The 27,262-nt window shown below is 46.9% G+C and overlaps 1 protein-coding gene across 2 annotated transcripts in view; it reads right to left on the bottom strand.

The window, feature by feature from the left end:
* Positions 1–27,262, bottom strand: part of BCAR1 (BCAR1 scaffold protein, Cas family member) — a 105,924-nt gene that overhangs the window by 37,067 nt on the left and 41,595 nt on the right. The window contains exon 1 of one of the 2 annotated variants that reach the window (XM_043986668.1): positions 679–1,024. The exons of the other annotated variant lie outside the window; for it this stretch is intronic. Within the exon in view, the coding sequence (XP_043842603.1) occupies positions 679–690 (12 nt within the window). The 5' untranslated portion in view covers positions 691–1,024. Of the gene's footprint in view, positions 1–678; positions 1,025–27,262 lie in introns of those variants that run through there. 2 annotated transcript variants of the gene reach the window in all.

The raw sequence follows: 27,262 nt of genomic DNA, 5'->3' as shown, positions 1-27,262 counted from the left end.
GCAGGAAATGCCACTCGCTTAACCCCTTTTCCGCCGAATCCCGACTCCAGGCATATGGGGGTGTTGGGGGGTGTGCACACACCCCTCCTCGAAGAAAGGGGGTGTGTATGCGCACGGGAGAAGAAGCGGGGGTTGGGGGTGTGGAAGGGGAGGAATGGGGGTGCGCCCTTCCCTAAAGCAAAGGGGTGTGTGTAGGGAGGGCTCTTACGGAAGGACGCGAACGCCCTTCTCCGAAGCAAAGGGCAGCGGGTATTGGGAGAAGCGGGGTGTGTGTGATGAGGAGGGGCTCACAGGAGGGGGGGGTGCTCCCTTCCCCGAAGCATAAGGGAGTGGTGAGGAGTGAGGGATCAGAGGAGGGTGTGCGCCCTTATGTTCCTTTAGAAAAGGGGTGTGTGTTCGGGGCGGGGGGATCACCTAGGAATGGAGTGCGCCCCCTTCTCGGAAGCACAGGAGGGGTAGGCACAGAGCTGGGGGTGTGCGCCCTTCCCGGCGGGGAGGAGGGCGCCGCGCCCGGAGGTGTGCGCCCTTCCTAGAGACAGAAAGGGGGTGTGTGCCGGAAAAGAGGGGCGTCCCGCGGAGCCGCTCCTCTGCCAGGTCCCCGCCGGGCCCCGCTGGCTTGGGCTGGCCCCAGCCCCGGCTCCCGCCCCGGGTCCCGGTCCCGGCCCCGGCCGCACTCACCAGGTAATTCATTTTCTCGGGCCCCGGCCCCGCGGCCCGGGCCCCGCTGGGAAGCAGGGGGAAGGCTGCTCGGTCAGGGCGGCCCCGGCTCCAGGGCCCCGATCCTAGCGCATCGCCCCCGCCGCCGCCGCCGGCTCCCGGGTCCCGACGCTCAGCGCTGCGCCCGCACACTGGCCGGGGCCGCCCGGGGGCCGGCGAACCTTCTGCCTTCACTGCCCAGCCCGGCTCCCGGCATGCCCGGCCCGCTTCCCCATTGGCTCTCCCGGGCTCTCCATGCAAATGAGCCGCCGCCGCGGCGTAGGCTGCCCGAGCGCCCGCCAGGCTCCCAGGAGCACGCTCCCCAACCTCGGACTGGGAGGAGCGCGTGCGCGCTGGGGGCTGTTTGAAGGGCGGACCTCGGAGCACGTGCCGGCCCCGGGGGCCTCGAGGGAGCCGGCCAAGGCCACGTGACTGGCGCCCCGCCGCCCGCCCCCTTCTCACCTTCTCCAGGGACCCCTGCCCTCTATCCTAACATTCACCAACCTTTTTTAGCCACCAAAGGTCTCCAGAGCGCTTGCCTCCCCCACGAGACCCGCCCTCTATCTCCCACCTCCCACTTCCGTGCCCTTGCCTACAACGGAGCCTCCCCCTACACTACTAGACTCTCCCGGGCAGACTCAGCTTAAATCTGGGTTCTCCATCTTCTAGACCCTGCGCAAGGCTCACCCACTGCCAAAGGGCTCTGCGGTTCTCTCCTCCCCCCCCCCCCGCCCCCAGCGCCATGACCTTCAATCTACTCAGTATCCAACCTCTGCTCCCAGTTATCCCCATCTCTCCCCATTCCAGTAGAATGAACACGTATTAAGCGCCTACTGCATGCCACGCCACGCACTGGAATGCATTTGAACTCTGAGGTCGTTTTTTCAGTCGTGTACTATTCTTCCTGACACCTTTAGGAGTTTCTTGACAAAGATACTGAGGTGGTTTGCCATTTCCTTCTCCAGCTCATTTCTACAGATGAGGAAACTGACTTGCCCAGGATCACCTAGCTAGGAAGTGTCTGAGATTGGATTTGAACTCAGGTCTTCCTGACTCCTAGCTCAACACACTGTTCACTACACTACCTACCTACCCGGGAGTCAAGAAGACCCGGTTCAGATGTGCCCTCTGAAACCTACTAACTCTGTGTGTGTGTGTGTGTGTGTGTGTGTGTGTGTGTGTGTGTGTGAGAGAGAGAGAGACAGAGACAGAGACAGAGACAGAGACAGAGACATTCTGGGCTAGTCACTTAACCTGTGTTTGCCTCAATTTCCTCTTCTATAAAAAAGGGAATAATAATAGCACCTACTTCCCAGGGTTGTGAAAATCAAATGAGACAGGTGTAAAGCAGCTAAGCCCAATGCCTGGCACATAGTAAGAGTTGTACAAATATTAGCTATCATTATTTTTTTAGGTACTTAAATGCTTGTTGACTTTGAAATCAGTAGGGTACTAATCCAAGCCCTGATTAGGGAGAGGTCACTTCAGGAAGGGAGAGGCCAGTAGCCAGGACTGTGTAGATATAGGAAAAAGCAGAGAATGGCTATTAGATTTCAGGTGGGAGGTAGAGGGGGAACAGATGATACCAGTTTGTAATTCTGTCTCAAGTGTAAAATGAGCTATTTATGTTGGTGATGATGGTCCCATATTACAGATGAGTAAACTGAGGCTCTGCCTCATCTGTGATATGGGACTAATCAAACAGCTAGTGTCAGAGCCAGGATTGGGATCTAGGTTTCTCATCTCTAGTCTTGGGTAAATCAACTACATCTCAGCCTCAGAGTCTCCAGAGCCCTACAAACTAAAGGTTAGACCATGTCATCTGAAAGATCTTCTTCCATGCTAAAAATCTGTTCTGGGGAGAGAAAGAGTTGACAAGGAAATCACCTCCTTAAGTCTCAAGTTGTAACTCTTTGTGAGCTTTTATGAGTCCTTGCGGACTAGACAATCCAATGCCATTTCAGTGCCAGGGGGATTATGGGCAGAACCCAAAGCACACCTAGGCATGAGCAGGGCCCTCCTAGACACAAGGCTGAAAACTGCTTCTTTTTTATTTTCTGAACAATTTTTCCTCTCCCCTCTACAGCCCCACCTCCAACACTGGGCTGAAGTGCCTTATAGAAGAACCCTATCCTAGACTCCTTAGATCAATTAAACAATTTTGACCCCAAATCAATTTCATAGTATCATGGGATCATAGATTTAGAGAAGGAACCTTGAGTCTAAATACTGCTTTCTCCAGCCCCCCCCCCAATTTGGCAAATGAGTAAACAGAGGCTCAGAGAGATCAAATAACCTGACTAGGGCAACACAATAAAAGAGTGTCTTTATTCACAGTAATACAGTGATCCAAGACAATCCCAAAGGACTACTGATGAAATATACTATCCACCTCCAAAGAAAGAACTGTTATTGATGGAACAGACTGAAGTCTGCTATTTTTCACTTTCTTTCATTTTATTTCCTTTTAATCAAGTTTGCTTGTACAAAATGACAAATAAGGTAATATTTTACATAATCATACATGTATAACCCATATCTGATTGTTTGCTGCCTCAGGGAGGGGGAAGGGGAGGGAAAGAAGGATAAAAATTGGAACCCAAAACTCTAAATAAAAATGTTTATTATTTTAAAAAACAACCAAAACAAAACAAAACAAAATGAAAGAGTATCTGGTGAGATTTTAAGTCGGGTCCTCCTCACTCCATATCCACTATAATCATTCGATAATAAGAATGGTTCTGGCAAAAGGAACTTAATTAACCATCTCAGAGACTATAAACCCTCCCCAGGCTTCTCTAGAGAATCAACATCACAGGATGCTGACTTCATTAGCCGTGCAAACGTCATACATGACGTCTTTGGTTGCTTAGAGAGTAATGGGAACCAGTCTAGGACTCTGCCCTGGTTGGAGAATAAACAGAAATCAAACACTTAAAAACAAGCCCCCCACCCCCACCCCTGACAATGGAGGTAGGGGAAAGCACTGGTCTTAGCACCAAAAGAACGGGCACCAAGGCAGTTCAATGATGCTCTTGCCAGTTCTCACCTGAGAGCTAACTGCTACCATGGAGAGGTCCAAGAGACTCTAAGACCATATGTTTCAGAGCAGTGATCATTGTGCATCATCAACAGAAAGAAATTTCTCCAATTCTTTGACTTGAGTAAGTGTAGGAGCTCCCTATACTCATGAAATGACAAGACTCAATATCACCAAAATGGTACCAGGCACTGTGCTCCATGTTGGGCACCAGAGGGAAACAATATGCAGACAGATAAAGTAAAAATGGAGGGGGGTGACGATAATTTGTCATACATTAGTAATGGAGTAGGGGAGATAGGTCTAGTGTAGGAAGTGGCCTGAAAGCTGAGCCTTCAAGGAAGATGGGGGTTTTAATCGGAGAGTGTGTGAAGGAGAATGGGGGTCAGTAAACCTGGAGAGGGAGGTTGGAGGCAGACTGAGATCCTCCAAATACCAAAGGATTTTGTAGTTTAGCCAAGAGGCAAAAGGGAATACCAGGGGACACATCTGCACTTTATGAAGAACCCTTTGGCAGCTGCATGGAGGATAGGCTGAGGAGAGAATGGACGCTCTTGCAGTTGTCCAGGCAAGAGATGATGAGGTCCTGGACTAGGGAGCTGCAGGAGTAGAGGCTTGAAGGGAAGAGATGGGAGAAGATGGCAACTGATGACACCCAGGGCTGAGGGAAGGGAAAAAATGGACCAGGAGCCTGAGACTGTGTGGCTGTGCCCTTGACAGAAACAGACAAGTTTAGGAAGAAGGGGAGAGTTGGGCAAGTTCTGCACTGAACTAGAGTTTAAGATATCTAGTGTTTATCTTAGCAGAAAATGTCCAGCAGGCAGTTGGTGGTGCGGAAATGGAGTTAGGGAGAGATGATGATGATGATAAATTAAATAGAATGTATAATTTATCTGTAAAGAAAAGAAAAATAAATTATAAAATGAATAATGAAAATGAATAATAATAATAAATGTGGGGTCATCTGCATAGAGATGGTAGTAAAATCCACTGGAGCTGATGATGAGGAAGAGTGTTGGGAGAGAAGAGGGGCAAGCAGGATGTTGCTCTGGAGTCTATGTATACAGACCCCCATACACACACACACACACACACACACACACACACACACACACACACACACACACAGAGGAACATGAATTTTGATCCAACAAAGGAGACCAGAGAAAAAGGGATTAGACCGTCCATAAAACCCAGGGAGAAGAAAGTATCCAGGAGTTTGGAGTGGTCAACAGCAGTGCTAACCTCTTACTCCAAAGACCTTTCCTCCATTGTCAGCTTTCTGGTCCTCTTCTCTAGAAGGATGAAGACTAGGAAAAGGCCAGGAGAGGAGAAGCCCATTGGTTACCATGGAGGGAGGCTCCCAGTTGGGTGATGAGGTCAAAAGCCAGATTGCAAAGAGATTGAGACGGGAGTGAGAACAAATGGAGTCAGTGAGTTTAAAGATGGCTTTTTCTAGGAGCTAAGCTGGGAAACAGAGGGGAGACATGGGATGTGAGCCTGAGAAGAGGGAAGCTTGTTTTTAAGGTTGGGGGAGATATGGGCAGGTCTGTAGGCAGCAAGGATAACATCAGAAGACTCTTTAAGAGACAGCCTGAAAATAAGAGAGAGACTACGGACTAGATGTGGGAAGGGGCAAGAGCAATGTGAACCTTTGGAACCTGGGATCTAATGATCTGCCTGGTCTATTTTGGGGAGCTTGTCCACCCTGCCCATTTGTGAATCTGAGTCCCTCCTAGTGCTCTGTGAACTACAGCACCACCTAGCTGTCCCTCCTACTGTCAGGAGGACCTGAGTTCAAATTCAGCCTTAGACACTTACTAGCTGTGTGACCCTGGGCAAATCACCGTTTGCCTCAGTTTCCTCATTTGTAAAATGGGGAAAATGACATGATAAGTTAAACATTTAATAACTGCCTACTATGTGCCAGGCACTGGGCTAAGCTCTAAGGATACAAATAAGGAAGATAAGAAAATAATAAGAAACAAAAAATATTTTTTTCTAAATTTCTCTAATTTTAATGAGTGTAGGAGTTCTCCACACTCATAAAATGACAGGACTCAACAACACCGGAATAGTGCTAGGCACTCTGCTTGGTGTTGGGCACCTGCTTGGTTGAGGGCCCCTTCCCTCAAGAAGCTTACAATTGAATGGAGGAAGACAATAATAATATAACCTACCTCCCAAAGTCCTTGTGAGGATCAAGTGAGATGATATTTATGAAGCACTTTGCAAACCTTCAAGGGCAATGTAAATACTAGATTTGGGGGGGGGGCGGGGCAATGGGGATTAAGTGACTTGCCCAGGGTCACACAGCTAGTAAGTGTCAAGTGTCTGAGGCCGGATTTGAACTCAGGTCCTCCTGAATCCAGGGCCGGTCCTTTATCCACTGCGCCACCTAGCTGCCCCCACTAGCTATTATTTTTAATAATATTTGATTTTGTTCCTAATTGCATGTAAAAACAATTTCTAACAGTCTTTTTTAAAAATGTTGAGTTCCAAATTCTCTCCTTCCCTCCCTTTCCCTCTCCCTGAGAGGGTCAGCAATTTTGTATAAGTTATACATGTGTAATCATGCAAGACCTATTTCCACATTAAATACTGGCTATTATCATGTGACCCTAGGCAAGGCATGTGATCTCCCTAAGCCTCAGTTTCCTCATCTGTAAAAAGGCTATTTCCCCATCTACCTCATGGGGTTTTTGTGAGCAAACAACAAGAGAAATGTGAAACATAACTCTTAATAAACTAGCCCCCTCTTCCAAGAGTCCTGGGGATTAAACTGCCACAGGCTGTTATCCAAAGCAGCCCTTCTCAGCAAGCCAACGTCTCCCGGGCCTCGTCATTTCCCCATCACTTTCTCCAAAAGCATCTCCAAACAGCCAGGGCAGGAAGCTTTGGAGAGTCCTGCATCTTAAACCCACTGCAGACATCTGATCTGACGTCACTGTCACCACCTAGGAGCTCAGTCCCTGGGGTGAAATACCCAGACTCCTCGGCACCACAGGTTTGAAGCTGGGCAGAACTGACTCAACCTTTCCTGTTTCCAAGATAAATACGGGGGGTGGGGGGGAAGCAGTGTGCCATGTGGGGACCAGGCTTCTTTCTCTGCTCAGCCCTGCCTCTGGCCTCTTACCAGGAACATGGGTCCTCGGCCAGGACAGGCAAGGTGCCAGGAGGCTGCACTCTGCCGGACGTGTTCCAAACACAATGCCAGTTTTGAGTCAAAAGTTCTATCTCTGTGAATCCAAGTGTTCTTACCTGAGGTAGTGCCAACCGCAAAGGCTAGTTGTCCCTGCAGTTCTGAACAGTTCAATTTGTCCAAGTTCTGGTCAGATACTGGCTGGGACCTTAACATCTCTCAAATGAATTTTTTCGGGGGGTGAGGCAATTGGGGTTAAGTGACTTGCCCAGGGTCACACAGCTAGTAAGTGTTAAGTGTCTGAATCCAGATTTGAACTCAGGTCCTCCTGAATCCAGGGCCAGTGCTCTATCCACTGCGCCACCTAGCTGCCCCAGGGTCTTAACATCTAACAGTGTCTGGCACATAGTAGGAGCTTAATATTTCTTTCCTTCTTTCCTTCCTTCTATACTCCCTTCCTTCCTTCCCTCCCTCCTTTCCTCCTTCCTTCCCTCCCTCCCTCCCTCCCTTCCTTCCTTCCTTCCTTCCTTCCTTCCTTCCTTCCTTCCTTCCTTCCTTCCTTCCTTCCTTCCTTCCTTCCATGTTTCCCTCCCAGATTTTGAAAACTATTAAAAGATTGATCTGAGCTACTGGCCACAGGACTGAAGGTGCTGGCCTATACACAACAAACCCTCCATCTCCCACCTCCGGCCATGCCTCTGCCCAGGCTCTTTCCCATATCTGGGATATACTCCCCTCCTCACCTATGGCTCTTAGAACCCCTAGCTTCCTTCAAGGCTCAGCAGGGCTTCTCCTTTCTATCCTCCTAGGGGGTGATTCATCCTTCCACCCACACACCATTCCTTTGTATATGCTTGCATTTACTTATCCATACATGTTATTCCCCCCCAAAGAATGTAAGATCCATGAAGGCAGGAGCCAGTTCCTTCTTATCTTCACATCCCTGGTCCCTGGCACAAAACAGATGCTTAACAATATGTTTATTGAATGAAATGAATGAACAACATATGGCCTTGGGGAAATGGAAACATGAAGACTTGTATGGTCAGGAATGCAGAGGCCCCAGTTGTCCTGACTCAGGGGGCCACAACAACACCTCGAACTGTGAGATGACGGATTTAGAGGAGGAAAGGGTCCCTGAGATCATCAACCCAACCCCCTCGTTTTTCCAGATGAGGAAAGTGACACCAGGGAAGTAAAGCAATTTGCCCAGAATCCCTCAAATAATATGTTACAGACTGGAGAAGTGAATCAAGGGCCTCTGACCACAAGTCCTTTCCAAAGCATGGTCACAGGGCTTTTCATTTGATCCTACTCGGTAAAGGAGATGGCGGAAGGAAGGTTATCATCATTTTACTTGTGAAGAAACTGAGGCCCAGAAAGGTTAAGGATGGAGAGTTAGGATGACACAGAAAGTACACTGGAAGGGGCACCAGGATATTTGGATTCTGATCCCTCTCATGAGCAAAATGCTTTATCTCTCTGGGACTGTCCCACAGGATAGAACATAAGCAATTGGACTCCATGTCTGATATTACCCAAGTAAATCCCATGATGAATCCTGGGCAAAGCTGAAATCCAAGGCTTCTTCCCTCCCAGTCTAGCCTGCTTTCCCCATGGCCTCTCCTTCCCACCATCAGCCCATGCCTCCCTTTTTTTTTTTTTAAGTAAAAAGGTGATTTCAAGGTGAGGTTAGGGGGCAGGTATGCTCAGGGAGCAAAGGGGAACATGGGCAGTCCTGATAGAGGTGTGTTCTGAGAAACATCACCTTCAGTAATCCAAATGTAATGGGGGCAAGGGATACACTCAATTCAATCAAGGACTTTCAGAGGGGAAGTGAAGAATTAGGCTGGGGAGGGATGGAGGGTTTTTTTTTTTTAATGGAACAAATATCCTGTCCTGGGACATAACCTCATTTAGAAGAAATCAGATTTCAGAATAATTGACACTGCCCCAGTTCCTTGCCCTATTACTTCCTCTCAGCAGCCCCCAGAGCACAAGCTTACTCAGAAGGACACTATGTGGCAAGGGGGAAAGGGGGGGGAGTGTTGGAATGGGGCAGGACCATTTTCCGGAAGCATCTAAAAGAAGGCTGAAAGAGAATGGGGACATACAGGCTACACCCCTTTATTTTTGCTGTTCTACATTCATCTCGTAGAAATTTTTTGTCTGTTTGTGGAGGAAATCTGAAGGGCCTGGAAATTTCTGACCTACTCTGCCATCTTCCCAGAAGCCCCACCATCCCCACCCCCATCTTCCTTTTCTGATGCTACTGCCTGACCTGAGGAGGAGACTGACCCAGTCCAAGGGATGACAGAAGAGAGGGAGGGAAGAATTCCATTCCACCTCAAATCCCAGCTATGTGTTCAGCCCCTCCCCTCAAAGAACTTATATATTAGCGCAGGGAATAATAACCACCTAAGGCGTTTAAACCTGCGGTCTGGAACTTAATTTTTTTTAATATTTTGATAACTTTTTCAATATAATTGATTTCCTTTATAATTCCTGGCATTCTATTTTATTCATTTAAAAATTTTACTGAGAGGGGGTCCCTATGGCCCCTCTTCCCCAGAGCACCGAATGGAATCCGAAACACAAAATCCAAGACACTCTAGAGTGCTTCTTAGGTGTTTTCAAGTAAGAGACTCCCCTTTGAAGGTAAAATTATGGCTGATACATGTTCCTCCCACCACAGGGCTACAACTGTACTATGAATACTCATTGATTCCGATCTACATGATAAATGATTAAATCCACCATGCAAAAGAAAACGAAAAACAAATACAGCATGATTTTAAAAGCTACTATACATTTGGTAACACTTTTGCAAAGTCGTGATACATATGTAACTATAATAACTAAATTTATAGAACACTTGAAGGTCTGAAAAGTACTGGTACAGACATGATTTCATTTGATCCTTACAACGATCCCATGAGGCAGGGGCTGTCTTAAATATGGCCCACAGATTCCCCTGGTAGATTTCAGAGGTCTATGAACTTGGATGGGGGAAAAATTCACCTTTATTTCAATATAAGTGGTTTCATTTGTCACTGTATGTATTTTCTTATGCATTTAAGAAAATTATTTAGGTGTCCAAAGGCTTCTCTAGACTACCCACAATACCCCAAAATGGTAAGAACTCCTATGTTAGTGGATAGAGCACCAGCCCTGGAGTCAGGAGGACCTGAGTTCAAATCTGGCCTCAGACACTTAACACTTGCTAGCTGTGTGACCCTGGGCAAGTCACTTAACCTCAATTGCCTCACCAAAAAAAAAAAAAAAAGAAGAACTCCTATGTTTGGGCCTCAGACAGGTTAAGTCAGAATTAGGTTCAGTGACTTGCTCATGAACCTGAAGCTCTCAAGGCAGCACTGAACCCCAGGCTTGTGTGTGTGTGTGTGTGTGTGTGTTGTGTGTGTGTGTGTGTGTGTGTGTGTGTGTGTGTGTGTGTGGCAATTGGGGTTAAGTGACCTGCCCAGGGTCACACAGCTAGTAAGTGTCAAGTGTCTGAGGTCACATTTGAACTCAGGTCCTCCTGACTCCAGGGTGGTGCTCTATCCACTGTGACACCTAGCTGCCCTGAACTCCAGGCTTTCTGACCTCAAGTCTAGCCCTGGACTGTAGTGGAGTATTTGAGCCTGCTTCTCTATGTGGGAGACGTATGTTTGTTCTGCCAAATCACGTAGCAGATTTTGTTAGATGTGAGGTGCCCATGTGGAGCTGGGGACCCCTTGGGATCTCTCCACACCAGCTCCCCCCAAAACCCCTAGGCTCCCAGTTGGGAATCTCTGCTGTAACACACTACAAGGTTGAGAGAGAATCATTTCCAAGCCTGGTTTGGAGAAGCAGTGCCACTACTTTAGAGGTGACCCACTCTTGGGTTTGGAGTGAGAGGGCAGGGTTCTCTGGGAGGAATTCTTCACCATTAGGGAATATCCAACCCCTGCCCCCTGCCCTTGGTTCCCTGACCCTGTCATCTAAGCATCTGGTGTTCTCAGGGCAGCTACAGGAAACTCATCTTTCCTTTTCTCAACACTACCACCTCCAGGGATCTGATTCCCAGGGGATCCCAGATCCTAGGAGAGCCCTGATCCCAAGGGATCCAAGACCCAGAAAACAAAGAAGCCAAGGGCCCAGGGCATGGGAAGGGGAAAGATTAGTGGGGATTTCTGTGGTTTTAAGTAGAGTTTCAGAATCTGATTCTCTGCCATCACATCTCCTAAGGAGGTAAGTGAAATCTTGGATTCCTCAGAGCCCAGACAAGGTGGGTGGGTATGTGTAGGTCAAAGCTACTACCACATTTGTTTGTTACAAATCCAGGGGAAAGGGGAGGGACATTTACTATCTCTGTTAAGAGCCACCAAAGCCCACAGTGTCTCTAGAGCTCTTGGGGGGCATCGGTGTCCTGTGTGTCTCTCTGCGTTCTGTATGCTTATCCCTGACTCTGTAGGTCTGTCCCACTGTCTGTCTGTGCATCTGTTTCTCCCCAGCCTCTCTGTATCTCTCTTTCTTTCTCTATGTGTGAGAAATTGGGGAAACACTTACATAGGCATTCCAAGAATTTGTTCCTTTTCCACTTAAACATTCCCCTCATCTCTGCCTCCCCCCCTCCTCCCCTATTCGCTTCCGAGAATGGCATTTCCTCTTCGGAAATACTGCCCTTCAGGGGTTACCTTTGCAATGTGCCACTGAGCCGAGGAGAGCCACTCAGCTTGCATCGGCGAAAATTATTACCACATGGGCTTCTCTGCCCAATGTCCCACGCATCCCCCATCCCCACCCCCAACCAGTCCAGTATCCTGGGAGAGGAGGAAACCCTTCAGGCCCACACAGGTCAGTGGATGAAGGGAACAAGACTAGGAGAAGAGGGGGATGGGAGAGGTGGGAGAAGAATGGGATGACCTGTTCCTTGTGCCAGTCTTAGGACAGTCAGGACTGATGGGGAAAGAAACCAGAGAGTTTATTCTGGGTGGGACAGGCTTTCCCCTCTCCTACTTCCAGAGACCACTAGGCATTTTCAGAACCCATCTCTATGCTTAACACAACTCCCAAGGACTTTAGAAGTGATCAAAGCTGTGACTCATGATGAAACATACCTCTTATCTCTTGACCAGAAGGTGATGGATTAGAGGGGTAGAAAATGAGACGTGCCAATGTGTGGATTTCTTTTGTTTGACCAGACATATCCGTTACAAGAGAAAGCTTCCATGGCGGAATTAAGGGTGAGTAACTAATATTAAAAATGCAAAAAAGAGCATCAAAGAAACATTTAAAGAATATACATAAGAGAATGCAAACAATAGCGATTTTGTTATCATCTTGTTAAGCTCTACAAGTACTTTAAAAACGATACATGACAGATGTTCGGTTTTTTTACACAGCCTCCTGTCTTGCTCTTTGTATATTGTTGACAAGTATTAGTTTGTAATGAAAAGAAATTTTTTGTTTAAATTTTGACTTGAGTCAAAGGACTTGGGTTAAAATCCTGGCTTTGACACTGACTAGCTGTGAGACATTAGGCGGAATTATTTCCTTTTTGGATCTGTTTCCTTATCTATAAAACAAAAGCCCTAGAAGATGATCCCCCAGGGCATTTCCACCTCCACATTCTTTTTCCCCAGTTCATCCTCATGCTGCCAGCCCCCTTTCTCATCACTGTTAACAGTTTCTCCCCTTACTCTTGTACACTTTCCAAAGATATTCACCGATTCCAAGTCTATTAGCCGAGGAGATCTTCCTTGGCTCCCTGCCCATCACCTCTCTCCATTTTTCAGGGAGGTTGGGGCAGTGCAGCAGAGTCAGGAGCCTCCCTCACACTTTAGGAGATGGATTATGGCACTATTAGAGTACAGAATTCTGTAAATCTGGGAAGCCTTGGTGGAATGGGGCAAAAGTTATTACCTACCATACTGTCACCATCTTTCCAGACATACCTGGTTAATAAGGTGGGAAGCAGAAGGGAATAAGCATTTATAGAGCACCTACCATATGCCAGGCACTGTGCTAAGCTATTTTGACAAATATTACCTCATCTGATCCTCATGACAGCCCTTTGAGGTAGTTTGTGTCATTATCCCCATTTTACAGTTGAGAAAACTGAGGCAAACAGAGGTTAGGGGACTTGGCCAAGGTCATATAGCTAGCCAGATTTGTGTGCACTGTGGTGCCCCCCCCCCACACACACACATACCTTCCCAGCTGCCTTTAAGGGGACAGTTGTTCTCACGTCCCCATGACACACTGACATTCAGATCAAGGTAAAGATAAAGATAATAAAATACTTCACCTGGAGCAGGAAGAAGGATGATGTAATGGAAAGAGAGCCATTTAGCTCAGAGATTACACTTTCACACTTCCGGGATTAAGTGCCAAGAAGGATATTGACAGCAAGAAAAGGCCCAAGTGTGTGAGGACAGCTATAGCAGCATTGTTTGTGCTATTATCGTTCCTCTTTTACAGGTGATGAAACTGAAACAGGCAGAGGTTAAATGACTTGCCCAAGGTCATACAGCTAGTAGTGTCCCAGGCTGCATCTGAACTCAGGTCTTCCTGCCTCCAAGCCTATCCACTGTATCACCTATCTGCCTTTACTAAAAGACAAGGCTTTCTGTTCATTAATGTTATGGGGTTGGGACATAAACTGGCCAGCTAAACTAAAGGACAGACACACCTCGAGAAGTAAGGGAGATAAGGCCATTAGGAATGGCTGCTGCCTGGTTAGCACCAGGGGACAGAGATAACTCCAGAAATCAGAACAATCACCCCTCACCCCACTTCTCCCAACCCACCCCTAATAAGGTTCAGGCCCATCTACCATCTATAAAAGCTTTTGCCTTTCTCCTGTTTGAGGAGATACGGATCTCAGAGAATCGTCTCTGAACCATCTCCCCTTGTCTTTGACTTCTCTCTTGGTCTCCTTTCTCTAGAGCCTAAATAAAAGATTATTTTATTTTAATTGGATTTATATGGTAGAGGATGTAATTCTTTAAAGAGGAATACCTAAGGACCACCCCACCACCACCACCACCACCGATTTCCCAATGACAATTAATAAACTATTTTCCATGCAATACATTGGAGACTATAACATTAACATTCAAATATAGTGGCTCCATGGATGAAGAAAAGCTTATGTGATAGAAATCTTTCCACATCTCCATTTTTCAATTGTCTAGTGGCCTTGCAATTTCATTCTTAAAAGCAAGATCTCTCTATTTTTCTCTGTCTCTCTTTATCTCTCTCTCCCTTCCTCTCTGTCTCATAAAGAAATTAACAAAGTATTTGTTGGGTGAGGTGATTTCTGCACTCTTTATATCTCTAGACCGTTTTTACCAATGTCTATTCCTTTATCTGTTTCCTATTTTTCAACATCAGCAGTTTGTTTAAAAATGGATCAACTAGGGGCAGCTAGGTGGCGCAGTGGATGGAGCACCGGCCCTGGAGTCAGGAGTACCTGAGTTCAAATCTGGCCTCAGACACTTAACACTTACTAGCTGTGTGACCCTGGGCAAGTCACTTAACCCCAATTGCCTCACCAAAAAAATAAATTAAAAAAAAATAGATCAACTAACTGATGAATACAATAATCCAAGACAATTCCTGAAGGACTCAGGATTGAAAATACTATCCAACTCCAGAGAGAGAACTGGTAAACTCTGAGTGCGAATTGAAATATAATTTTCTCACTTTATTTTTCTTGTGTGTTTTTTGCAACATGGCCAAAATGGAAATATTTTGCATGATTTCACATGTATAATTGATATCTTGCTTGCATTCTCGGTGGGTGGGGGAAGGGTTGGGAGGAGGGAAAGAATTTGGAACTCAAAAATTTTTTTAACTGTTAAAAATAAATAAATAATAAATTAGAAAAATAGGTCAGCTAGAGCTGACTCAATTGGGTGTGATATCTTTAGTTTAGTTCCCCGCCCCCTACCCCAGTATTCATTCTAATTCTTGTTCCAACAAGTTAGTAGGCCTACTCACCACAGATGGTTGACTTGAAAATAACTCCCACATGAGTAACGAATCATTTCCCTTCTATTAAAATATAATTTCATTTACTGTGATATAATTTGGTACCATGTCCAGTACCTCCTGTCCCTCTTCTTGAAGTATTCATGATATGGAGCATTTTTTCCTATCTCTTCCTACATCGATCTTTTTAATGAATTCACCGAGTATTAAAGTATATGTTGATTTACTATGGATGTTCTTATCAAGCTCTTCAAGGAATTTATCTCTTTCTCAAAAGATGTTGGTGCAGAAGCTGCGATTCTTTCCACTATGGACTTTTCTTCAGAGGCTTATCGTGAGCAATGCAATGCAGGATGACCAGGCATCCTGAACAATGAAGTCATCTGTGGAAGAGGTCAAGGGGCTTGAAGATGCTTCTCTGCACACTCCAAACTGGTAGGGAAAATAAAGGGCGCCCAGACCTTACAGAGGCAAGACTTCAGTGGGAATGTCAGTCTGTTTTGGAGCTTTCATTTTCAGTGTAAAGAACCATTTTTTGCAGAAAAAATGGAGGAGAAGGGGCAGCTAGGTGGCACAGTGGATAAAGCACCAGCCCTGGATTCAGGAGGACTTGAGTTCAAATCCAGCCTCAGACACTTGACACTTACTAGCTGTGTGACCCTGGGAAAGTCATTTAACCCTCATTGCCTCACAAAAAAAAAAGAAAAGAAAATGGAGGAGGGGGAGAACTGAACATTTATGTCTTCTCTGTTGTGGAACTTGGCCATTTGTTGGGAAGTGTCTGTTGTGCTAAGACAAAATATATCAATAAATTAAAAGATAAAAGTAAAAAGGGCAAAGCTATGGGTGTGAACTTTGGGCCTCGGTTTTCTCATCTGTACAAATGAGCAGGTCGGACTAGATGACTTCTAAGACCCTTTCCAATTCTGCCATTCTGCAAGGCTCTTCTTCACAGGTATCAGGCACCAGGTAGACCGAACCAGATTAAACCTGTAACTGGGAAATATTTAACAAAATGAATGGCTTATTTGGGTCCCATTTCTATTTGAGTTTAACATTATTACACTACATGACTATGTATTTCCTAAGGCTTCTAGGATTCAAAAGAGGTGGAAAGTGGCAGGGTGGAAACAGCAGGACCAAAGTGGGTCATCAGGGCGGGGGAAAGGGATGGACTGAAGGGAAATCAAGTTGGAACAGCACAACATCCAAGTCATTGCCCCTCCATCCTAGGAGGTTCTGGCCTTTCCTCTGTTTCAATGACTCCAGTTTTTGAGCTCCCCAAACAATTGCAGGAAGTTGTGTCCAGGATGAGAGGAGGGGCCAAGCCTGGAGAAGGTCCTGGGGGTGGCCCCCTGGACAGGGGAGGCAGGAAGGAGCTAAGGGGCCATAGGGCCGGGCGGTCCAGCATCAGGGGCTCCTCTGATAGAATGCAGTTGAGCAAGTATTGGGAGTGTTTGTAGCCAGGAGCATTTGGAAGCAGAGCGTGCACATGGGCAAAGGACAAATGCTTCAGGGAAAAGCTAGTTTCTGATGTGAGGTGCTCAAGTAGAAAAAACACTAGCCTCAGAATCTGAAAACCGCTGCAGCCATTAACAAGATCCTTTTTTTTTTTTTGCCAGAGTGTAGTTGGAAGAGGGCTGCCACACCATTTAAATCCCAGTTCTGGTTTTACGAATCCCATGATCCTTGTGTTAAGAACCTAGATCCTAAGGCAGGAGCCCACCAGTGTCCCAGGAAGGGTGGGGTCAGCCTCTGAAGAAGTCCAGCCATCTGCATAGTCACACCTGACACGGGTGAGGAGTGGGGCTCAATCAAGTCACTTCCCATCTCTTGACCCCAGCTTCCCCTTCTGTCAAATAAAAGGGTTTGAGTAGATGAAGCCTGAGGTTCCCTCTAGCCCGGACACTCCTGGGTCCTGTTTCTTTTCCTAAATCCTTTGGAATGTAAGGCAGGAAAAGGAAACCCTCCAAAGTCACTGGAGTCTGGATTCAAATCCTTCCCCTGATGTTTATCATAGATGGGACCTTAGCTAGACCTTAGCTTCTTGAACTGTGGGCTGCGTAACTGAATGTGGGAGTCATGAAAGATTTAGGGAAAGTAATATGCCTATACACCCCCGAGGTCAAGTAAAAATTTCTTGGGTGAAAAGGGGCCATGAGTGGAAAAAGTTTAAGAAGTCCTGGGCTAGATAGTACAGTAGATACAGTGTTGGGCATGGAATCTGAAAGACTTGGGTTTGAATCCTGCCTCAAACACTTACTAGCCATATGACCTTGGCTTAACCTCTCTCAGCCTCAGCTTCCTCATCTGTAAAATGGAGATAAAAATAACATCCACCTCCCAGGGTTGTTATCTGGATCAAATAAGATAATACTTGTAAAATGTTTTGCAGTCTTCAAAGCCATCCCCATTGACATAATAATACTTTAAGTTCTGCAAAGTGCTTTACGCATGCTATCTCCTTTGGTCCTTACAACAACCATGTGAGGTGGGTGCTGTTATCACCATTTTACAGATGGGGAAACTGAAGCTGAGGGAGCTCTACTTAACCAGGGTCATACAGCTGATGCCTATCTAAGGCTGGATTTGAACTCATGAAGATGAGTCTTTCTGACTCCAGACTATGGCGCCACCTAGCTGCCATCTAGGGCTAATAAATATAGGAAAGTCCAGGTAAGAGTGCCCCTGCCCCTCCCGGCAGCAGGGAGCATCTAGCTCCTGACCCCCTTTGGAACCCTGCAGAGGGCTCCTTAGCTTAACAAGGACCTCATAGATGGGCAAGGACCAGGATCCCTTTACAAATAAATACATGTTGAATGAGGAAGAGAGAGGTGAGAGACCCCAAGAAGGGACAGGGAGGCAGGTCAGGCCCCAGAGCAAGCCCTCAATGATCGGGAAAGCACATGAACCTTACTAAATTGGCAGAGATGGGATTACAAGTCAGGTCTTCTGACCCAAAACCTTGTGCTCTTTCTTCCCACATCTCATGATGCTAAGTGCCCAATGAGGAAGACAGACAGTAAGAGAGAATTGAACCCCATGAAGGTAAGACGTAGTCATCCAGCCTTTGTGCACCTGAAGACCCCTACCCAAAGATGGGGAGCCCACTGTCCCTGACACGGCCCATTCTACTTTTGCAAAGCTCCAATTGTTTTAAGAATATTTTATCGAATGAATGGAATGGAATACTATTGTGCTATAAGAAATGATGAGCAGGTGAATTTCAGAGAAACCTAAAAGGACTTACATAAACAGATGCTGAGTGAGATAAACAGAACCAGGAGAACATTGTACACAGTATCAACAACATTGTGTGTTGCTCAGCTGTGATAGACTTGACTCTTCTCAGCAGTGCAATGGTCCAAGGTGGTTCCAAGGGACTCATGATGGAAAATGTTCTCCAAATCCAGAAAAAAGGAACTGTGGAATCTAGATGCAGATTGAACCATGCTATCTCTATTTTAATTTGTTTTGCTTTTTTGAGGTTTTTCTTTTTGCTCTGATTCTTCTTGCACAGCATGACTAATACAGAGATATGTTTAATGTGATTGTACATATATAACCTATATTGGATTGCTTGTTGCCTTGGGGAGGGGGGGAGGGAGGGAGAAAAAGATAAAACTAGAAATCTTATAAAAACAAACGTTGCAAACTATATCTACATGTGTAACGATTGGAATAACGCCACCTGCTGGAGACTTACTGTAGAAGAGTTCCGCCCATGAAGCGAAAGTCTTTGAGGGCAAGACCAGGAGTCTTTTCTTTGGCGTCAGGAAGTGACGCGGGCTAGTGGGAGGAGGAAGGAAGAGACTGGCGCTCGCTCTCGCTCTCTTTCCTGAGGACGCTGGTGGAGAGCGGAGCTAGAAATGTGCTCTCCCTTTAATAGATAGGAATCTAGGCCTTTCTCTCTCTTTACCAAACTCTTATTCTCCTTAATAAATGCTTAAAAGTCTAACTCTTGCTAAAGCTTATAATTTATTGGCGACCACTCATTAGGTATTTTAGACAGTTTAGCTAGAATTTTAGCCCTTAACACATGTAACTGGAAAATAATAAAATGCTTTTATGGAAAAAATATTTTAGCTATATCTCCTGTTTTAATTTTTTTTCCCTTACATCAAGATGATCTCCCATGCCTCTCCTTGCTCTAGAATCTATGACCTACTCTAACTGAAAGCCCCTATGAATCAATCATCCCCTTCGGTCTTTGAATTTCTTCACCTCTTACTTGATTGAGGAAATTGATCCATCCGTAGGGAATGGCCTATTCTCTTCCAAATTAAAAACCCCTAGACAGCATCTCCCACCCTGTCAGAAAGTGGTCCTTCTCTTTGCCAAGGCCAACCCTTCTACCTGTGTCCTTGATCCCACCCTCTCCTCCAGGAAATGACACTCTTAATCATTCCTCCTCTCTCTAATTGTCAACTTTTCCCTATTTCTTGGTTCCTTCTCTATTGCCTTCAGACATGCCCAGGTGTCCCACATCCATAAGAAAACCCTTCCTCTTGGGTGATTGTCTCATCTCTCCTTCTCAACAAAACTCCTAGGAAAAGTTATCTACGCTCATTGTCTCCATTTCCTTTCCTCCTGATTCTCCATCTCCCATCTCTGTGTCTTCACACTGGTTTTTTTTACCCATGCCTTCCTTTTCTCCTCTGCCTCACATGACCCCTCACCTCCTTCAAGACAAAGCTCAAGCCTCACCTTTTACACGAAGCCTTTCCTCATCTCCCAGCTCCTAGAGCCCTCCCTGGTTACTTGGCATTTATTTTGCATATAATAATAGATGGACTTGTTATCTCCCTTAAGAAACTGTAAGTTCTTCTAGAGTAGGGATTATTTCACTTTTTGTCTTTATATCACCAGTTCCACTTTAGTCAGCCAGTCAACCAACAAGCATTTATTAAGCACCTACTATGTGACAGGCATTGGGTTACTTGGCACCGGTACTACAACAGCCTGCTCCTTTGAACTTAGATTGAATAAAACCTAGGAACTACAGCAACTCTCAGAATGGAGAAGCAGAAAGGAAGCTGATTGGGAATTGATAAACCTGGGTTGCCACCTCTGCCCTGCCCCTAATTAGCTAGGCTAACTTGGACAAGTCACTTGCACAGGCTATTGTTTCCTCCTCTATAAAATGAGGGGGTTTAGCCTGGAACATGAGTTACTAACCCTTTCTGTGTCCTGGACCCCTTTGGCAGAATCATTTCTCTAAATAATTGAAGGAAAAGCTCTATTTCAGTTAGGGATAGGTCAAATTCATGAACCCCTTGAAATGGAGGTTCACAAACCTCCTAAAATGGAAGGCTAGATGAACCAGATGTGCCCCTGGACCAAATGATCTCGAGAGTTCCTTCCATCCAGAGGCCTCCTGAGCTTGTCCTACAACCACAGCCTGCAGTAGGTAGTAACAAAAGCAAAGTGTCTAGTCACAGGTGCAGATCTTGCCTCCAATGCTCCCTACCTCTGGACCTCCCTGGGCCTCAGTTTCATCTATAAAACAAGGAGCTTCTGAAGTCGCTTCCAGCTCAGATATTCTTCCAAGCTCCTCTAGCAGGCCTCGGCTGTCAGAAGAAAAGGATTTCCTGAAGCCGGAGGTTAGCGCTGCCAATCCCAGGGGAGAGATGGGAAGGGAAAAGATGAATTTGACCTAGAAACCCACAAGGAACTGACTCTTTCCAGCTGGGCAGAAGCTTGGAGCTTGAAAATGAGCTGATGTGGGAGTCAGACCAGGGAATGGGGATGGGAGCCGAGGCAATCCCTCATCAACTCTGCGGGGGTCCAGCACCAGGTCTGAGATCTCCCCCACCCAAGCCTCCCAGACTAATCATGATAATAGGTGACATTTATTTAAATGGAAGTTTAGGCTTTACAAAGTGCTTTGCATACATTATCTCATTTGGCCTTGTCTTGGGCCCCATTCACAGAACGAAGGACAGAGCCAGGAGGGGCTGTTACCTTTATTTGCAGAGAACAAGAGGATTCTGTAAACTGTTTCAGCAACAGCTGGCCTTGGCCTACCTTGGGCAGTTCCGTCACTGTGACTGGGCCCAGATACTTGGACAAGTTCATGCAGGACCTGAGCATCTAAGACAGAGTCCTGCTCCCAGGCCAGAGAGTACAGGAGAAAAGGCAGATGGGACTCTGGAGGGACCAGGCTCTTCAGCAGGACTGTGGGGGACAAGTTGGGGAACAATCAAGCTGGGTTCCCCACCACCCAGGCAGGACAAAGGGCCAAGTTCTTCTCCCAATTCCTGACATCCAGGCAAACCCATTCCTAAATCATCCCTGCTGGTGGCACCCTAGTCTGTTTGGAAATGTGATTCCCTGCTCCCCTGATTTCTACCCAGTGGGGCTAAACTGACCAATTGATCAACAAGGTGCCATGCTCTGTGACCAACACAAGGGTTATAAAGACGATTGAAACTGTCTCCACACTCAAGGAGCTTTCTTTCAAGAAGACTGATGCTGACTCTTTCTTAGGGAAATAGAGTGGCTTAGTGGGAAGAGAGATGAATCCTAGCCCTGTATGACCCTCCCTGGGAAATTCACTTTATCTTTCAGAGTTTCAGTTTTTCAGCTGTAGAACTTGTATATTACCATAGTGTCCATCATCTACCTTATAGGGCTGGTGTCTGGAAAAACCTGGAAGAGCTGTCCAAATGTGAACTGCTGTAATTGTGATTATTACATTGCAGAGCAGAAGATCACAAGAAATGGGGTGGGGGTAGGCATGGTGGAGGGATTGCCAGACAGTGGCTGTTTCAATCTTCCAGCTGCTGCGCCCTATGCAGAACACAGTGCACAAGTATCGATTAGCTAAATCCCTCTGACAGTGAGCAAGGGAGAAAGAGGACATGGCTTATTCCAGAAATTTCAGGCCTCCACGAGCCATCAGTTTGTTGGGTGCTAAATGAGTGAGTGAGTGAATAAATGAATCCACTGTGGGGAGGAGGGGGTTAGAAAAAAGAGTAACAATAATCAGAGCTACTCTAAGCCTAAAGAAGGGGTTCTGGGGAGGAAGGTATTAAGGTTCTAGTTCTTGTGTCTGCCCAGGCCCATAGCTGTCTGGATAGACACCACTGTCTTTCCAAAATGGTGCTTTCCCTGAACAAACTACTTTCAGAGGCCATTGGCCAAGGCGGATGGGGAAGTTGGCATGTTGCGGCCTTCCTACAGTTGGGGCGGGTGGTTCCTTGGCCTCCTCTCTTGTCAAGAGTCAGGGGCCTGGACGAGAGGGCAGAAGCCTCAGATGAGCATCAAGTGTGCTTTGATAGGATAATGGAGTTTTTAAGCAGGAAATCAATCCTTTTGCAGACAAGGAAGCTGAGGCTCCAGAGGTAAAGTGACTTTCCTCAAGGTCTCTGAAGCTGCCCCCCACCCCAGGTGACTTTCTGCCCAGGTCTCTGGACTCTCTACAAAGTTCTTTCAATGACTCCAGGCTGTTTTGCTCTTCAGAGGTGGGGGTGGGGGTGGGGCCAAGGGATGCTGTAAGTGGTTAGTGGGTCCAGAAACTTGAACCTGCTCCCCGTGGGTGTCTGTCCCAGCCTCAAGGGGGCAGGCAAGATGGGGGCAGGAGGAGAGGGGGAAGGGGGTCATCTCAAGGCTCCAGCTGTGTTTGTGGAACAGCTCAGGAAATGGTGCAGCACAGATTCTTTTGTGTAGCAAAATAATTATAATCAACGCCCGCCACAGCAAATGAGCTTGGCACTCATCAACCCGCTGCTGTAATCAGCAGCCAGCAGTCTCTGATTGTCGTTCCCCCTTCCCCCCTCCCCCCAATACTCCCCTGAGTCTAAAATGACATCAGCTGTCAACTGAGGGCTGATAATAGGGCAAGTGCCACCCTCCCCCCCCTCAACAACAACAACAACAACTCGAAGACTCACACAATGGGGGAGTCCTTGGGAGCCTGGGGGGGGGGGTGGACAGGACTGACAACCAGGCATAAACCCCTGATGGGTCAGTCAGTGACTAGCACAAGCTCACAGAATCATAGACTTAGAGCTGGACGGGACCTGAGTGGCCTTATGGTCCAATCTCCTCATTTTACAGATGAGGAAACTGAGGCCCAGAGAGGTGACATTCCCCACAGTGACCCCTAGAAGGAATGGGAGTTCTTTGGCATTAATGACAGTGGGAAGCCAGTGAAGTTCCTAGATGCTCCTTAAGATGGAGAGACGGGGCAGCTAGGTGGTGCAGTGGATAGAGCACCAGCCCTGGAGTCAGGAGGACCTGAGTTCGAATCTGCTCTCAGACACTTGATACTTACTAGCTGTGTGACCCTGGGCAAGTCACTTAACCCCAATTGCCCCACCCCCCAAAAAATAGATGGAGAGACAAAGAATGGGGAAAGGGAGAGCTGTCTCCATGGCCGGAAGTCATGTCCCCTCTGGTGCAGGGACAGTCCCCTAGGCAGGCTTTCGCCTCAGCTCTCTCCCTCCTGCTCTCCATGAGGCCCAGGGTCTCCAGTAGCTCCTGAACTCCTGACACCTACACCCACACTTTAGCCCCCAGTCCTCATCACCTGCTTGCTGACTCACTGCCAGCCTGCACCACCACCACTCCCTTTCAAAGAGATCTTCCTTTATTTTCTCTCTCAAGGACCATGAACCATAAAGAGCAGAAGTAAAACTCCCCTAATTGTTTTAATTGCTTTTCTAATTTGGAAATTAAACAGCAAAGAAGGAGCCTGGAGAGAAGAACAATTACCCTGGAACTGGGCTGCAGAGGGCTGGCCCACGGCTTCCCAGGACGGAAGAGGGGGCAGGAAACCAGACGCTGAGCTTGGCTGCCACGAAATGACCTGCCCTCACTCACACTGCCACCTTCCACTTTACTGAGGGTCACAGTAAGACTGTCGAGAAAGAAAGCATTGTATGCCAAACCCGGAAAACTTTCCTCCCTGATGGAGCTGCCGGTGCCATCTACACCCACCCAAAGTCCCATGTAATCATGCCTTTCTCCTTTTCTCTGAGCCCCTGGAGCCTGGGGGGACAACATGGTCCTCACTCCCTGGAAGGGTCCAAAGAGTCCTTCATCACAGGACAGGTGATTGATTGGCCCTCTGCCTGTGTAATGAGCAAGTCCACCCAGGTCTGGAGAGGACCAGGGTTTAACTGGGAGACAAACGGTTTCTGGTGCAGGTACCCTGGCATTTCTGTCACTCTTCTAAAAGGGAAGGAACTCTTATTCCCTAGGGTTGAAGTCAGTTATTCGTCCTGCAATTTAGCGATTTGGGGCAAGCACAAAAAAAGAACCTTGCCCCAGATACTGGCCGGGGGCGGGGGGGGGGGGGGAGAGAGAGAGAGAGAGAGAGAGAGAGAGAGAGAGAGAGAGAGAGAGAGAGAAGAGACACAAAAGAGACACAGACAGAGAAGAAACACAGAGAAGAGACAGAGAGAGGGACAGAGAGAGATCAGATAGGATCCATATTCAGAAGGAGTTTAATGAGATGGGCAGTAAAAACACAGATTTATTCCTTTTCAAAAAATTTATTTTATTTTCATGAAGATCTGCCTTTTCCTCCCTCCCACTTCCTCTCTTTCCCCTAGCTGATAACATGAGAAAAACAAAACCCTTTTTTCAAACATGTATAGTCAAGCAAAACAAATTCCTGCACTGGCTATGTAAAAAAAAAAAAAAATATGCCTCAATCTGCATTCAGCTCTCTCTCTCTGGAGGTGGAGAGCATGTTTCATCATGAGTCCTCTGGAACTGTAGTTGGTCATTGTGTTGATCACTGACTAAGCTTTTCAGTTTGTCTTTATAATATTGTTGTTTTTGTACACATTGTTCTGGTTCTGCTCACTTCATCTTCATCAGTTCATATAAGTCTTTTCAGGTTTCTCTGAAACCCTCCCCTTCATCGTTTGTTACAGCATAATCTTACTGCATCACACATTCACATACCATAGCTTGTTCAACCATTCCTCAATGGATGAATACCACCCCTACCCTCGGTTTCCAGTTCTAAAACAGAACCCATTATCCCCTCCCCAACCTCCCCTCCCTGCCAATGCCACACAGTTAATAGCTGGCAGATTCTCTCATGGCATGTCCAATGATCTATATCACCCTTTACATGGTGGTCCCCAAACGCACCTGGATGAGGAGAAAGGAAGTTCCTTGAATGTATGTGTGTGTGTGTGTCTGTGTATAATCCAATATACCATATTATCCAATATATGTATTTTCATATTCTCCTACCTTTAGGGTATACGTGTGTGTTGTATCATGATGAGGTATGGTAGGACTTAAAACCTCTTTTATATATAAGGAAATTGAGCTTCAGAGGGATTAAGGCAGCATAGGGGAGTAAAAAAAAAAGAAGGGCTTAATGAAAAAAGAGAACATTACAGAGACCTGGGCTGAAATTTATACATACACACACACACACACACACACACACACACACACACACACATATACACATATATACATACACATACACACATTTAAAATAAAAAATACACACACACAGGGGCCATGCTGGTACTTGTGCCCAGACTTCAGCGACTCAACTGGAAACCCCCACCCAGTACCTGGCCAAAGGATGGAGAGAGAATCTCCCATCTGCTTTTGCCAGGGCCCCCAGTGGGTGTGGAACCTTCCTCTGAAAACAGGGGAGGGCGGGAGCTGAGAAGCAGAGGAAAGCAGCTGGAAGGCCTGGTCTTCTGGAAAGCCGCTGGGAGTCGCGGGCACTGACCTGAGCAGGAAAAGCCTGTGGCCCTGAGATTCTGAGATTGCCCCTGCCCCCCCCCCCATCCAGTCCCAGCTATGCAGGGTCACGAGGCTCTTCAGGTGACAAGGGAAGCCATTGTGAATGTGGTTGTCAAGACATCCCAGGATTCTGAGCTGGAGGGACCTGGGGGATCAAGCATCTACCTCAAGCCCCTCATTAGGTGCCCTGCCCAATTCACAGTGAGTAGTAGAGACAACATTTGAACCCAACCTGTCTAATTTGGGGGGGGGCAGGGCAATGAGGGTTAAGTGACTTGCTCAGGGTCACACAGCTAGCAAGTGTCAAGTGTCTGGGGCTGGATTTGAACTCAGGTCCTCCTGAATCCAGGGTTGGTGCTTTATCCACTGTGCCACCTAGCTGCCCCTTTAGCCTGTCTAATTCTTAATGTTCTTCCCACTACATCATTAGGCTCTCAAACGCACAGGCAGGGAGGCCAGTCTGCCAGGGGACAGCGCGTCTGACACCCACAGACCCAGGACTGCTCTCCTTTGAGCCACCCTTTCTCCTGTGCCTGTGGCTACCTCTTCCCTCAGGTTTGCATAGCAGTGTCCTCCAGCATCCAGAGACACAAAAGCTAAGGTCCTGTTTCCATTCATTTTTGTGATCCTGGCCTGCGATTTTACTGGTGAAGGGAAACACCTCCTCCAGCGTCTATCAATGTGTATATAGTCTGAGAGAGTTTCCTGGGGCAGTAAGTGAGACAGGCAGAACTCGTCTCTGGCTGGCTTTCTAGCCATTATCAACCATACTGTTTCCCATTTTACAAATGAAGCAACTGAGGCCCAAACTGTTAAATGACCCGCCTGATGCCACACAGAGAGTTACTATAAGTCACTTACCCTCTCTGGGTCTCAGTTTTTCCTATCTGGAAAATGGAGACAGCACCTGCCTTTGTCTACCCAGCAGAGTTATAAAGATACAGTAATAATAATAATAATAATAAATAACAGTTAGCACTTATAGAATGCTTTAAGGTTTGCCCAGAGCTTAATGTACGTTGTCTCACTGGGTAAGTGATCAAATAAGTTTGTCCCAGTGAATGACAGAAGAGTTTGCTAATGGATAATAAGAGTTCACATGTATAACATACTAAGTGCTTTCCCCACAGCCCCTGCTGATATTGGTAGCGAGTCTTATCCCCATTCTGCAAATGAGGAAACTGAGGCAAAGGGACAATTAGTGACATTCCCAGAGCCACACAACTATCGAGTATCAGGTCCAGTCCTCTTTTCGCTCTGTCTCAAGGGGAAATGTTAAGGACTATCATTGTCCTGCTTTTCCTTGAGCCTGTCACAAGTTTGCACTGGTGGGTGTATGGGATGGAGAAGAAGTCCCAGCCCCACTCCCCACCACCCAACCCTTCTGGCTCTGCCCTACATGGCCTTAAGCGTGGTTCTAAATCTCCCCCAACCCTCCTTGGAGAGGATGCCCGCTTAACGCTGAAGCCGCTGGGGCTTTGCTGGGCTCAGAGACATCTGTTCTAACTTGGGAAACACACCGACTCCATGTACACACATCCTAGACAATGCATCCCTGCCAGACCCCATCTCCACACATGGCTGGGAGCCTCCCTTGGTGCTGGGCCTCAGCCAGCCCCTCCTCCAGCCTCATGTTTGGAAAGACATCAATGTTTTTCCCCTCCTAGTACCCGGGATTG

Source organism: Dromiciops gliroides, chromosome 2, assembly GCF_019393635.1.
Source record: "Dromiciops gliroides isolate mDroGli1 chromosome 2, mDroGli1.pri, whole genome shotgun sequence".
NCBI lineage: Eukaryota > Metazoa > Chordata > Mammalia > Microbiotheria > Microbiotheriidae > Dromiciops > Dromiciops gliroides.
Note: the sequence above shows the minus strand (reverse complement) of the source record. Positions and strands in the feature narration are given on the sequence as shown.